The 13,517-nt window shown below is 34.0% G+C and overlaps 2 protein-coding genes across 2 annotated transcripts; both read right to left on the bottom strand.

Annotated features, from left to right (window-relative positions):
- Window positions 1-2,260: 2,260 nt before the first annotated feature.
- Window positions 2,261-10,371, bottom strand: LOC129889053 (CSC1-like protein ERD4). Its single transcript, XM_055964166.1, has 6 exons — window positions 9,790-10,371; window positions 5,630-5,775; window positions 5,094-5,369; window positions 3,996-4,837; window positions 3,110-3,365; window positions 2,261-2,938 (listed from the first exon to the last, which is right to left on the bottom strand). The coding sequence occupies exons 1-6, from the start codon at window positions 10,058-10,060 to the stop codon at window positions 2,558-2,560; spliced, it is 2,172 nt and encodes a 723-aa protein (XP_055820141.1). The 5' UTR covers window positions 10,061-10,371; the 3' UTR covers window positions 2,261-2,557.
- Window positions 10,372-11,243: 872 nt separating this feature from the next.
- Window positions 11,244-12,719, bottom strand: LOC129890487 (uncharacterized). Its single transcript, XM_055966032.1, has 2 exons — window positions 12,552-12,719; window positions 11,244-11,519 (listed from the first exon to the last, which is right to left on the bottom strand). Exons 1-2 carry the CDS (start codon window positions 12,654-12,656, stop codon window positions 11,244-11,246), a joined length of 381 nt encoding a protein of 126 aa, XP_055822007.1. The 5' UTR covers window positions 12,657-12,719.
- Window positions 12,720-13,517: the final 798 nt, after the last annotated feature.

Below are 13,517 nucleotides of genomic sequence, written 5' to 3'. Positions count from 1 at the left end.
ATCTGAATCTATATGTATCACAAAAAGATGAACAATGAAAAATCACAAAAAAAAAATCAACAATCTGATTTGTTGAAAACAAAAAAACGTGATAACGAAATCCTTTTACATATTCTTCTTTGTTCTGTACCAATTTCTGTAAAAAAAATTCACTTTCAACAATGGTGTCATCCATGGTTCTTGACTCAAAGAACTTACTGGAGCCACCACCAACTTCCATATTTTGACCAACAACAATTTCATCACTTTTGTATCGTTCATACCTCACTTCACTTTTGCAGATTTCGGAATGTCTCAACAAGGTCGACAGGTTCATGTTGTATCAATACAATTTGTCGACAATTTTGATTCAAAAATTGAGAGGTTTTTTAAAAGAATGGGAAGAAGAATTTTGAATTGTACTAGCATGTTTCAATTTGCCAGGGATTGAATCCCATTGCCAATAAAAATTTTCCATAATTTATGCTATGTTTATTTACTTTTTTCCTTTTTAAATGTAATAAAATATTCAATTAACAGATCTTTCATTAATTTTTTTTTTTTACCGCAACAGCATTAAAGGCATCACTATGTATCAGAAAAAATGACTTATGTATCCGATTTTTTTAAAAAATAAAGAATTTTTATAATTTAAAAAAGAATAGAAATAAGATGTAATTAATTCTTAACATCATAAATCATATGTAAGTTATACAAGAAACAAATAAACATATGCCTGTACTTATTACTAGATGCGGCAATACATTCAACATTCGTTCTTTGTATATTTTGTTAACTTGCACCCAAAAATAAAAAATAATTTTTATTTATAAATTTTCAAATATATGTTTAAAATTATAAATTTCATATCCTATTTGTATAATCTATTTGGCTCGAGGTTTTCAGTTATTTTTACTTAAAATAAAAATCAAATTCAAATTAAATTATATATCGAATTTTAATATTATAAATCAAACCTAAAAGATAAGGATGTACAGGGCAAACCGATAAACCGCACCAAACCAACAAACCGAACCAAACCGGAAAAAAAACCCGACTAGTGGTTTGGTTTGTCTTGGTTTGGTCTTTGGAAAAAAAACCCGACCATTATAGGGTTGGTTTGGTTTTAACTAAAAAAAAGTCAAACCGAACCCAAATCGACCCAATTATAGATATTCTACTTTTAAATTATGTTACACATAAAAATATTTATCAAAATGTAATTTATAAATATTTTTTTAAAATTTTTCATAATTTTGTTTTCTTTCTTACATTTAGATTTAGATTTGAGAAGCACATCTAAATAATATACAAAAAAAGCTCATCTTATAAAGTTATATTATAAAGTTAAAACTTCAAATAATATTCTGCCTCCATCTTATATGTTGATATTTTGTACTAGAACTCTTTTTAAGAAGCACTGCTATGTACTTTTATTAGATATTATGAAAAACCCGAGAAAAATTGATATCGAAAAACTCGACTTTTATTGGTTTGGTTTGGTTTATAGATTTAATAACCCGACACAAATGGTTTGATTTGAATTGTAAAAAATCCGAAACAACCCGATCCATGTACACCCCTACTAAAAGATATGAATTTTTTTCTTTAATTTAATTTGATTTTAAATTCTGATTTTGTAGAGAGAGAAATGAGTAGTTTTTGTATAGAGAGGGAGAAAGAAGGAAATATGAGTATGGAGAGAGAAAATTGAGGTCAAGTGGAAAATAAAAAGGTTTTATTTAAACTAAAAAAGTGGGGCCGCACGTGTTTTACACTTCCTCCAAGTAAGCTGATTGAGTATAAGCAAAAAGGTGCACGGAATTATGAAAAAAATGAATTACAGGAGTGTAATAAGACCTTAGTTAAGTTTAGATGTGTCTTAGCAATTTCGGTCATAGTTGAAGGTGGTACTTGTGCATTATCTCTTTATGATATATGAAACTTATATTTGAAATTTGAATTTTTTTTGAAGTAAATCTGAATTGTTAAAATTCAAAGAACAAAAACACTTTGTTGGCAAAACAAATTTAGATATATATAAAGGAAATTTAAGACAATTTTTACATGTTCTTCGGATAGAAATTTTCAACCCCAGTCCCATATGTCTGAATTATTCTCAAAAGCTAAGTACATTTGTAAAAAAAAAAAAAAAAATTATACATTAGATATTAGTTATCTAGCGACACCAAAAAAAACATATTTGCACGCTTCCCCCCCTAAAATGCAACGGCGAGAGCATTATTTGTTGTCAAACTTTGAAAAAAGGACGGAGCTAAAGTGAAGTCAATATCAAACATTCCCACTAAGTGCTTGAAAATCCAAGCAATTCATGCTAATATCATTACATAATAACAAAACAATCTAATTTTCTAAACAGAAATTTGTGAAAACAATTAAGATCCCAAACAAACTATGCACACAGAGCAATTATCCAATAAAGTAGACAACACAAAGCAAGACAAGCTAAAATCCTAGGTACAAACTATCAACAACACAGACCAACTAATCCCATGTAAGTATCCCTATCTACATACAACAAATAAAAGAGTGGTAAGATCTTTGCAACTGTTTCACATCATACTGAAGAAGACCCTGGTTTGGACACATGAGATAACGCGTCCTCAAATTGATGCTCATTGTGTTTGCCTGCACTCAAGCAAGGTGGAATGAAAGACCTGTACACAATTTCCATGTTCGGGACTTCCTTAAGTTCATGGGAAACAACCTCGAGGGCTGGAGATACAAAGAACCGATGGAATTTCTTCTGACAAATGAATGCAAAGAGCAAGGAGAATATTGGAAGTGGAAAAAGAACTGGAGTAGGCTTGAACTTTTTAACACCAAAGTAACCTAACATGGTAACTTGATACAATATCAAGGTAGCTATCATGCGCGTGTAAATATGGGGCCACATTCTTCCGTAGCTCTCGAATGAGGGGACATACACTTTGAGTGCCTGTTTGGAAAGAAAAAGAAAATCACATTTTGATCACTACAATGCCAAAACAAGTTCTTACTCTCTTTGATTGGACAGTGTTCAAGAAAGAACTAGAACTTTTGGCACATACCAAAAGTCCCTTTATAAAACTTGTGGTCTTTATAGTAGAACAATGGGAGTAATAGTCACCTGATTCCGGAGAAGAAGCCACCCTAGACCGAAGTATACCACACCAAACGGTATAATTATTGGACTTATCACGGAATAGCATAGGACAATCATCATAATCAGCATATCATTGGGAAATCGAGTTGCATAGCCTAGATCGCCAGGAGCCCAAGCCTCCTTTATCTCAGCTTCAGTTTTGCACAAATACTTCTTCTTGAGATGGAATATGATTAGAGGAACTATTCTAGACAGCTCCAGCCCATAGCCAACAAAGAACCTGAGATCAACGAATAAGCAAAATCGTTTGAGTATTCCTTAACCAAAAAGATGATGTTCCTTTCTCTACCAACTATATCATATGGAGAAGCAGAATGGAAACAACCAACAAAAGGAATTAACATTCAGGACCATAAAACAACTTGAATTGTGCAAAGAAAATAAACTTCAACGATCCATTGTTGAGATTAGAAGGAGCATTAGTATTCTCTTTAATTACTACCTATGACCATTATGAACTGACATACGTACACACTTGATAAAAACAATAACTCAGGTACCATCTAAAGGGAAATTCATTGACAGAAGCAAAAGACACAAAGGATGCAATTGTTTAGGACTGCGTTGAAAAGAGAACAGTTGACCCATGCCAAACTCAGTTCAAGTCAAACATTTCCCAGCTCTTCAGTTAGAAACAAACGAACAGCTCATAAGATGTGATGAAGACAGAAGCCATATCACCGATGACTTAAGACAACATACCATTATAAAAAAAGATAAAAGGGTAGCTGATAAAACAAAAGGGAAAGTATGCTATACACTCACTTCACAGGCACAAGATCAAGAAGAAAGTTGCGAGATAAAAAAGAAGCTGAAGAAATATAGAAGTGAAAGTGAGCACTGGACTTACCTCAAAGCCACAAAAGTCAAGAAGAAAGTTGCATTTTGTGGAAGGCTTCTTGCCAACACACTGAAAATAGAGTTGGGATCATGCTGGATGCTCTTTAAGGAAGTGAATAAAGTTCCAGCTAGAGTAACACCAATAAATACATTCAGCACTATGAAATAAAAATATTTCCCTGAAGCAGCTCTTGTCACGTGGCTTTGTGATGGGATGCCCTCTGCTTTGGATAAAAACAGAAGAAACATTGGCAACAAAGTCAAAAATATGATGAGCGCAAGTTGAGGCAAAAACGCTTCTAGTACTGTCTTGATTGCCGTCCGTGTAACAATCGGTTTCAAAAACGGGAGAAGCTTCACCAAATTGTCCAAAGTTGTCAAAGCAGAAATGAACCCAATCGGAATTAAGTAAAAGAATATGGTCAGAAACACAACAACATACACAACATACTGGCGAATTATTCTCTGATAAAACTTTTTCGAAAGATTAGTCCAAATCAACTGTCGGGGTTCTGGAGCATCTATAACAGTCCATGTGTCAACCATTGGGGCATGTAAATTCTGTGATGCTGAAGCTGCAGCCAGCCTGCTGTTGAAAAAGACAATTGCAGAAGATTGTTGTTTCTCTTTGAGAGTCACCTTCTGTTCGGCTTCTAGCTTTTCGATCAACTCCTTAATCTTATCATTATAGAATTCAATTGAATCCACCTTTTTACCGATAATTCCAAGGAAACCAGTTTTATGTGAGGGTTTTAGTGCATCAGGATTTGTGTTCTTTGACTCTACATAGATGGCTTCAGCACGTGCAAGCTTCTTCTTATCCCCTTCTAATTCTTCATAAATTTTGTTCACCTGATAAAAGCACACACTTTAAATCTACAAGAAATTTAAAATTTACGCTAATTAAATACTAACAGAATATTCAGTAAATGACACACAAGCCCATCCTTCAAATATTAGTATTAGTAAATGAGCTTGAAGGACCTTTGACTTTCAGAATTTAATGTAGAATGGCAGATTTTGTAAAATGAGAATGTGTAAGTAATGCAACTATCCATAGTGGAAGAATAATTAAACAGTACAGAGAATGTGAGATCTAGGATATTACCTTCTTATTGTCTGTCACCACCATTGATCGATAAAATGTTTCAGGGTAGATGGCACTAAAGAATGAATCTACCTGCTCTTTTTTACTTTGACCCTCAGAAACAGAAGGAATATCCCTGACAAGAATAGCAAATTGCTCGGCTCTAACTTCTGGAGACGTAAGAGCTTTAGCTCTCAATTCTGTAACATGCTTGTATGCTCTCCACAGAAAGACGTATGAAACAATGGAAACCCAATATGTTGCAACTATAAATGCCCACAATCGCGCACCTGAATTCTGCAACACCAATGGGAAAAAATAGAAATATAAGAATTCATCCAGCAACAACAAACGAAGAATAATAAAGTAACAGTGGATGCACAGATTATGTATAATAAATCAGAATCCTACGTTTTTGGTTTTTGTAAATAACAGAATAAAGAAAATGGAGGGGTAAACAATAACATAGCAAGTTTTGTTAATTTAGACAAATGCCCATGAAACACTGGTTTACATATATTTATAGATAATGTTAAGGAAAGGTCAAAAGAACTTACGCCAACTTGCCCCATAGATAACTTATCAAGTTCATTGAAAGTCCCCTTGCTGGTGCTATTACCTGCCCTTATAGTATGATCGGTTGCAGCGACTGGTAGAAGTACAGGCAGCAGAACAATGCCGGAGAATACAAATATTCCCAAAGCTGAAAAGATAAATAGTGTTATACAAGAATTTCTTTACACTCTCAAGTTCAGTTTACCTAATGCAAATGAATTCACATTTGAAGTTTCAACAGCTTGGCTCCACTAACGACTTTCGAAAATGGACTACTTTGGATTTCAATTATGGAAGCAAGCAAAATTTGAACAAATTGAGAATCATATATTACAAGCTATGAACGAATTACATCTAAGTTTGAAATCTCTAACTTGGAAAAATCACATTGTCTTTATCTCTTCTCTATAACATCACACTTGAGCCCAAACAAATAATAAGAAATTTAATTGTATTTGGAGCTTTTTGGATTTCGTTAGCTTTTGGAGAACCTTTCTGAAAATCAAAACCCGAGTTGTTTGGTGTTTGTTAGAAAATACTAGCATGGTACCCACGCGATGCACGAAAAATTATGAGTTGATTTATTTGATCATATTATATTTTAAATTTCAACTGTAATTTTATTTCTCAATATAGTATATCCCAGTAATAAAATAACTATAATTTTAGAGGAAATCAGTTATATAGTCATCAAATAATTTTTTGATCCTTATTTTCTTAATTGTATTTATCCACTATTTCAACTATTAGTATTTTTACATTGCTAGGTACGATTTTTTATTAGTTTGTCGCTTAATTTAGCATAATTGTCTATTACTCTTGTTTCAATATAATGTAGACATTTTTTTCTTCTTGAAATATTCTTTGATTTTTTTTTTCAATTGCTTACAATTCTTATATTTTCTCTTTTCATGTCTTGCTTATAACGGACGAGCTGTTTGTTTTTTGTTAGAAAGTATTTTTTTAAAAAAATCATTTTCAAGAACCAGATCTTCGAAAACATTTCTGGAAAATTTTCCTCTTGTAATCCAAGTACACTTCTCACCTACATGCTGTGAAAATTCTTTTTTTTAAATCCAAATCCAAACACCAATTATCCCAAAAAAGAACTTTCCGAAAACTTTCTTTAAAATTGAAACATAACCAAATCCAAAAAGTATTTACCACAACAGACAAAATCTTCCAGTAGATAATAACAATAAATTAGAGAAATAGAATTATTTCCACGAAAGAAAAAAAGACGAGGGATGGTAACAAATTGAAAATGCACCACTGGTAATAGAAAAGCTAAACATAAGGTTATCCATTTTTACTTTCAAGTTTAACTTCTATACACTTGTTAGGGTATATACTATTAATCATGGTTTAGACATAGTATTCGAGCAATTTTCAAGATTGAACATCTAAGTGTGAGATTGTTAGGGTATATACTATTAACCATGCATTTGGATATTGTATATTATAGAAATTGTGATGATTAAAAGTCTAAGTGGGAGATTGTTGGGATATATACTACTAACCATGGAATATATACTATTAACCATGAGTTTAGATATAGTATTTATTATAGAACAATTGTTTATTCAATTTTAATAAAAGTTTTAATAGATCATATATTCGTTTATGTGTTCATTTACTTATATAGTAAATGATTTAGTGTATAGAGTTTTAGCTTATGCACAGAGGATTAAATCATCAGTTCTTATAAATATAAAGTATTTTGTTCACAATCTAAGATGAAAATTGGACAAGCCATCGATATGATTGTAGCACAAGATTATATGTAATTTATTTTGATTATGAGAACGGTATAGTTTCAACTTTTTGTGCTAGTGTATTTTGTATGTATTGAACGGGACCGAGTAGAGATAGTTGTTTTAGACTGCTGACAAAAACATATTCTCTAAACTGTTAAATGTACTTATATTCTTAATCTTGATATAACTATTATAATCTTTATATATTAATTATCGTTTTGATTTATTAAAAGGTAAGATTCTGAGATGGGTCAATATGCCGGGTAGATTAGATGATAATAATATATATTGATGAAATAATAAGTTAGTTGATGGAATCCATGTCTCGATATAGAGATTGATGATATGCCTTTTTGAAAAGCTTATAAGTTTACATTGTGTCAAACCTTGCAAGTGGATTTATGAATCCGACACATGAAATAAATTAAGTAGTGATCTAAAGAAAATTAATCTTTAAGTTAAATTCGTCAGTAATTTAATTTATTGATTAGTATATGTAATCTTAACATGAGGAATTACATAAGTGTTTAATGGGGAATTTCAAAAATATAAATAGAGGAGTGCAATTACGAATTTCTAGTGGAATGATTTATAATTTATTATGGTAAAAGAGCAGCCCGGCGCACTACGCTCCTGCTATTCGCAGGGTCCGGGTTCAAATTAATTATTTGAATTATTTTCATAATAGGGAGCCTCATTAATTAATTATGTGGTCCCTACAGTGCCCATTTTTAACTAGAACTCAAACTCCTATTCTTAGGAAAAAAAGGAGAATACATGTTTTTAGTTTCATGTTTGGATTGGAAAAAAGTCCCTATAAATAGGGGTTCTCCTAACCTAAAAAAGGAAAGATGTAGGGTTTTCTATGCGATACTTGCCCACCAAAGTATTGAGAGAGTTTGCCTATAAACTGAGGATCACTGTAGAAGAGCGTAGAACTGCAGTGTAACTTGTGGATTCGCTTGAAGGTATCTGCTCACGCTTCAAGAGGTATTTATCGAATTAAATTTCAAAAGGTTTGTGCTCTAGCATGATAATATGTGTTCTAGCATAACCATATGTGTTATCTATTATTCATGTAAGCAGTATGATTCTAGTATGCTTCCGTTGTGCATATAGTTTTCCATCAACGCTCACATCACATTATAAAAGATTGTTTACACTTCTAGGTAGTAGCGTAAACATGTGCAAATATTGTAGCAATAGTAGGGTCGGTCAAAGGGTATACGGGTGCATAAAATGCTTGAATAAAGGCTATGGACGCTCTTTGATAGAAGTAATTCTTAACCTACTAGGACATCTAAAAAATGGCACTGATATAATAAATGGGAACTGGCTACCAAGAAAGTAAGGCTGGTTAAATTATGTAAGTATTCTTTGCACTTTAAGGGCCGAGTGGTATGGGGGTTGCGATAGACAAAATTATTACATGGATTAGTTTTTATTATTTTTTTTGGAAACTCTAGGATAAACCGCAAGCGCTATAACCTCTGCCACAGCCTCTGCCCTTCAGGTGAGCACTTTGTGCGCACTGGATATCTCACCATGGATTAGTTATCCCACCATATATGTAGGATAACTTATTATGTAGTACAAATAGTGGAATAAATAATTTTGAGGCTAATTAATACCCTAATTAAATGCAGCATAAAATAATCCTGTATTTTATTCTAAAATTATTATTCCTTATCACTCGTACCAAACGACCCCTTAAGGATATGATAAGTTACATATGTTTTCCCCATTTTTTTAATTGTATTTTTCACCAAAAACCTTTCTTTGTAAGAAATGCAGATCCTAAAAAGCCGGTTGAATTGGTTGGTTTGCTTTGAGAGCAACCACTTACTTTCCTCATTATGCTTCCTACCAAACTCTCTGCCCCACAAAAATAACTGAATGCTAAAATTACCAAACTAAAATTTACAAAAAATATAAAAAGGCTGAAAAAATAAAAATAAAATACACAAACTCTACCGGCTTTTTCATGCCGTGTATGATACCCGCATTAAACCCGAATTCATACTAACACACCCCCACATGGCCACATGTGGAGTAAAGTGCTCCTAACACAAAGGTGAACCCATTATCTATTTAGTCACGAACCTCAGACTTCTGGTTAAGACAAAAGGTGACCCCATTACCTATTTAGTTTCGAACCTCACACCTCCCTCTGGTTAAAGGCAAAAGGTCACCCTGTTACCTAGTTAGTCTGGACCCCAAACTTCTAGTTAAAACAAAAGGTCACCCTGTTACCTAGTTAGTCTCAACCCCAGACCTCTAGTTAGGAGGATAACAAAGATAACTTCCTCTTGTTTGTACACAAACATCTAGTTAAAAAAAACAATAATATTGCTTAAAATTTAGCATAAAACAGAAAAGTAAAAAAGATAGTTAATTTCTTTTACCAGTGCCAAGGAAAACAAAGTAGACAGCAGTATCAACTCCAGACATGTTGATTATATCAGTTTCAGATGATGACATAGCTTCCCTCATCCAAGCAAACGGGTTCCGGGTCATATACCCACCTTCAACCGGATTCATACCTTTTAAGATCCGATTTGGATAATACACCTCAGCATTCCCTGGTTTTCTTGAAAGCCATGTAAATAGAAGCATCAAAACCGCAAATAAAATAAAAGAAGTTGCTAATGATGTCAAGAATGAAGGAAAATCCATCTGGGGTTCTCTAAAAATTCAATCTTTCCTATGTTTTTGGCTTCTTTTTTTGTTATATTGGGTTGGTCTTTCCTTGGTCAGTTTTCAAGAAAAATTTATAGTAACCGTTTGTAGGGAAAAATGGAGTGGTTTTGAAAATTAAAGAAGAAAATATCTAGCTAGTAGTCCATAATTGGAATGTGGAATAGCGTGGGAATAGTGTGTGTGTTATGTGTTGCTTTAAATGCAGAGAGATGAAAGAGGTGAAAAGGGTAAGTTGAAAACTGTTGAATTGAAAGAGAGAAAAAGAAAGAGAGAGGTTGTAGAGAAGTAAAGTGGATATAGGTGGCAGAATTTGGGACCTAGTTTGAAGGAAGAGTGGAAAAAAACAGAAGTGGTGTTGTGGCCATTAGAAAGACAATGACTATATTACCCTAGTTGTCAATATCTAATATGCTCTTCCTTTTTATGATACTAAAATATTTGTCATTTCTGTTTTTTTATATTTATGAAAGGGAAAAAAAAGTGTGCCATAAAAATATGAGGTAGGAAAACAAAAACTACCATAAAAATATGTGGTGGAGTTGTAACACATCAACGCTCTTTAATCATAGATTTTGAATTTCAGAATTAAATTATTTTAATAAGAAATTTATCCTCCAAATTTTTTAACATAAATAAAGATTAATCGAATCTCAAGTGTCTACCAAATAACACAAAAATATAAGAAAAAAGAAGAATTTTTTAACCATATAGTTGTATCACTAAAATTTGTCATCCTACATGTACAATAATACTTTTTTTTAAAATAGGTATTTTGATTAATTATAGGTCAAGTCAAAGTTAAGTACATCATGAATCAGAGATGGGGATCTATTATCCATTTCATAGCATCAGTTATAGAATTTGAACTCCGAGTTTACTGGTGGACACACTGGTTCGATCTTTCCACGAAAGACAAAAAAATAAAAGTAAAGCCACACATGAATCTTTTACGATCATGAATAATAAAATCAAAGTAAGAGTTTTTTCCGCGGACTTATTCCAGCGCATTTGTAACGCTCTGAAATATTCTAACTTAGATCAGTCCAAACAGCTAAGTTTTTGCATCAAAGGATCATTACGAGAGTCATCTACGACCCGTAGAAGCTTCTACGGACTATAGGAGGGACTCGTATCATGACTTGGTGAAATCTTGAGATTTTTATGAATCTCCTACGGATGCAGGAGGTGTAAAGAAAGAAGGCTTCACAAGATTTGCAGGGTAATTAGCACTATTAATCAGGTTAGCAGAATCACGGCGCGACTGCGGAGGAAGTGATGGAGCTGACTGAACAGGTGATAAGACTTGCAAAATTGGAGCAGGAGATGGTAGGGGACCTAGAACTCGGGTTGATGGATCAACAGCTTGAGCTGGATAATGATATGGCAGTCCAGAGTTCACAATATTTGAAGAGGTATGCCCAATAGTTGCAGCAGTCTGCAAAAACAATATTCAATCTCAGAACTTTTCTAACCCCAAGGAGGAGGAGCAGTGGGGAAGATTTTCCAGTACTTTAAAGCCAATGTTTACTACACTAGAAGACATTCTTATTGATCTTCAATGATGCATTCATCTACTAATGCAGCCTCACTCATATCCCAAAGTAAAAGATGCATTTTTATTCCCTAACTAGACTATCTCAGAATAGCCAGCTTCTGTTATAACCACGTTTTCTTCAAACACATATAACTACATTTGCTAGTCCCCAAGTGAAGCCATCTCGAACAGTTTCAGTTAGCAACAGAGAATAAATTTATATTACTCACAGAAAGGATTCCATACTATAATTTCTCGTATTCAGTTCCAGTCACTTGGTATCATCATTAGTCAACCCATAGTCATCTCTTTTGGAAATAAATGTTTTCCACAAATTCCCGGATAGAACAGTATTCCTCATGATTTTTTGTTTTGGGAAGGGGGTGCATGTGCATTAACTCATCCAACAAAGGCGTGCATGGCTTATTCAGACATATATCATCGTAATGGATGGTCTCTGTAAATGATCAAAGACTACACATGCATTACAAAGCTGTTACAAGAATATAACAAAATCTTCAACCAAGAAAACCTCAGGCGACCTAAGTTGCGCGGACTCTTTACTTTTGATGCCGCACCCGTGTCGGATTCTCTAAAAACATACTGGTTTTGGAGAATCCAACACGCACCCGTTCACATTTTTGAAGAGTCTGAGCAACATAGCAGGCAACAACAGTTTTAAGAAAACGTACAAGGGCAAGCATTTTGACACCTTTTCACTGCACGAATTGAGAGACTGGAGAAGCCAAGTAGAAATGTACAAATAAAGCAAATAAGGTAGACAGAGGCTCACCACCATTTGGCAGTAAACAGAAGCTTCTTTTCGGTTCAAAGTTCATGAAAAGATGCTAAAATTTTAAACGTGATAGTTTTAGATGTTAGACAGGAAATTATACATCAATATCATAGGAAGGTTGAGTACATAGTACATACATTGAAAAAGTTCATAAAGGAAGAATCATCAGCACCAAACCCGTCCGAAGAGGTGGTTAATGCTGGTCCAAATGGCCCTTCTATTGTTGTACTCGTTGGGACCATCTCATGTTCTGTAAACTCACTGCACTTAAAAACATCAGGACATGTTAAAAATTAGAGTAGAAACAAAACCACGTCAAAGAAGGGGGAGAAAATCGAGAAACACATAAATTAATAGCTGAAGAGCAACAAACAACAACATACCCAGTGAAATCCCACAAATAGAGTCTGAAGAGCAACAAACATTGACCTTTTTTTATAAGAATAACTAACATTGATTTAGTCACCTCTTATGGACAAATATACTGACAAGGGAAAAGTAACAATGGATACAAGATAACAAAGTCATTATTTATTCATCTTTCCTCCCTAAGTGCCTTTGTTTAAGTTGGATTCTGAAGATCTATGAAAAAACATAAATGAAAGACTAACTCTAGGATGTGAGCCTAGGTGCACAATGCACCCTTCGTCGGTGTGGAAACTCCTCGCAGGGGTGCCGCACAAACCTCGCAGAGGCAAAAACCATCTGGTCCCCTTAAGCTCGCCGAAGAGACATTGCCAAAGCAGGGTATACTCACCAAAGCGAGTAAAAAGTTTGGGTTCTGTAACTTCTGCAAACCGTAGATGGTGTCCGTAAGGGAGACCCTGAATCCCAGTTTCAGACCCACTCCACGAGCAAGTTCCTACAACCAGTAAAAAGGACTCGTAGATCCAACCCTACAATTCCAGTAGCTATTAGAAGTGTACCATGTTTCCATGTGTGAGGGTCTACAACCCGTTTGAGGTTCTACGAACTGTAGAAGGGTCTGTAGATCCCAACCTCAATGGACCCCAATGTGTTTCCACGATCAGCTTGTCCGTCGAGTAGGTGGGTCTACGACCCATAGGAGGGACATGTAAACCCAACCTCTAAGGACCAATAGT

This window comes from Solanum dulcamara, chromosome 5, assembly GCF_947179165.1.
Source record: "Solanum dulcamara chromosome 5, daSolDulc1.2, whole genome shotgun sequence".
In the NCBI taxonomy this organism is placed as follows: Eukaryota; Viridiplantae; Streptophyta; class Magnoliopsida; order Solanales; family Solanaceae; genus Solanum; species Solanum dulcamara.
This window is presented reverse-complemented; position numbering and strand designations above follow the sequence as displayed.

Bases quoted from the DNA above. Each gene is read 5' to 3' on its own strand.
- LOC129889053 (XM_055964166.1), bottom strand. From the start codon at position 10,060: ATGGATTTTCCTTCATTCTTGACATCATTAGCAACTTCTTTTATTTTA. The intron at 5,370-5,629 runs GTAAGTTCTTTT...TTGGTGTTGCAG, and splicing joins TATCTATGGGGCAAGTTGGC to AATTCAGGTGCGCGATTGTG. The intron at 2,939-3,109 runs GTGACTATTACT...CTTTCCAAACAG, and splicing joins GGCTTCTTCTCCGGAATCAG to GCACTCAAAGTGTATGTCCC.
- LOC129890487 (XM_055966032.1), bottom strand. From the start codon at position 12,656: ATGGTCCCAACGAGTACAACAATAGAAGGGCCATTTGGACCAGCATTA. The intron at 11,520-12,551 runs GTATGTACTATG...TTGTTTTTGCAG, and splicing joins CCTTTATGAACTTTTTCAAT to ACTGCTGCAACTATTGGGCA.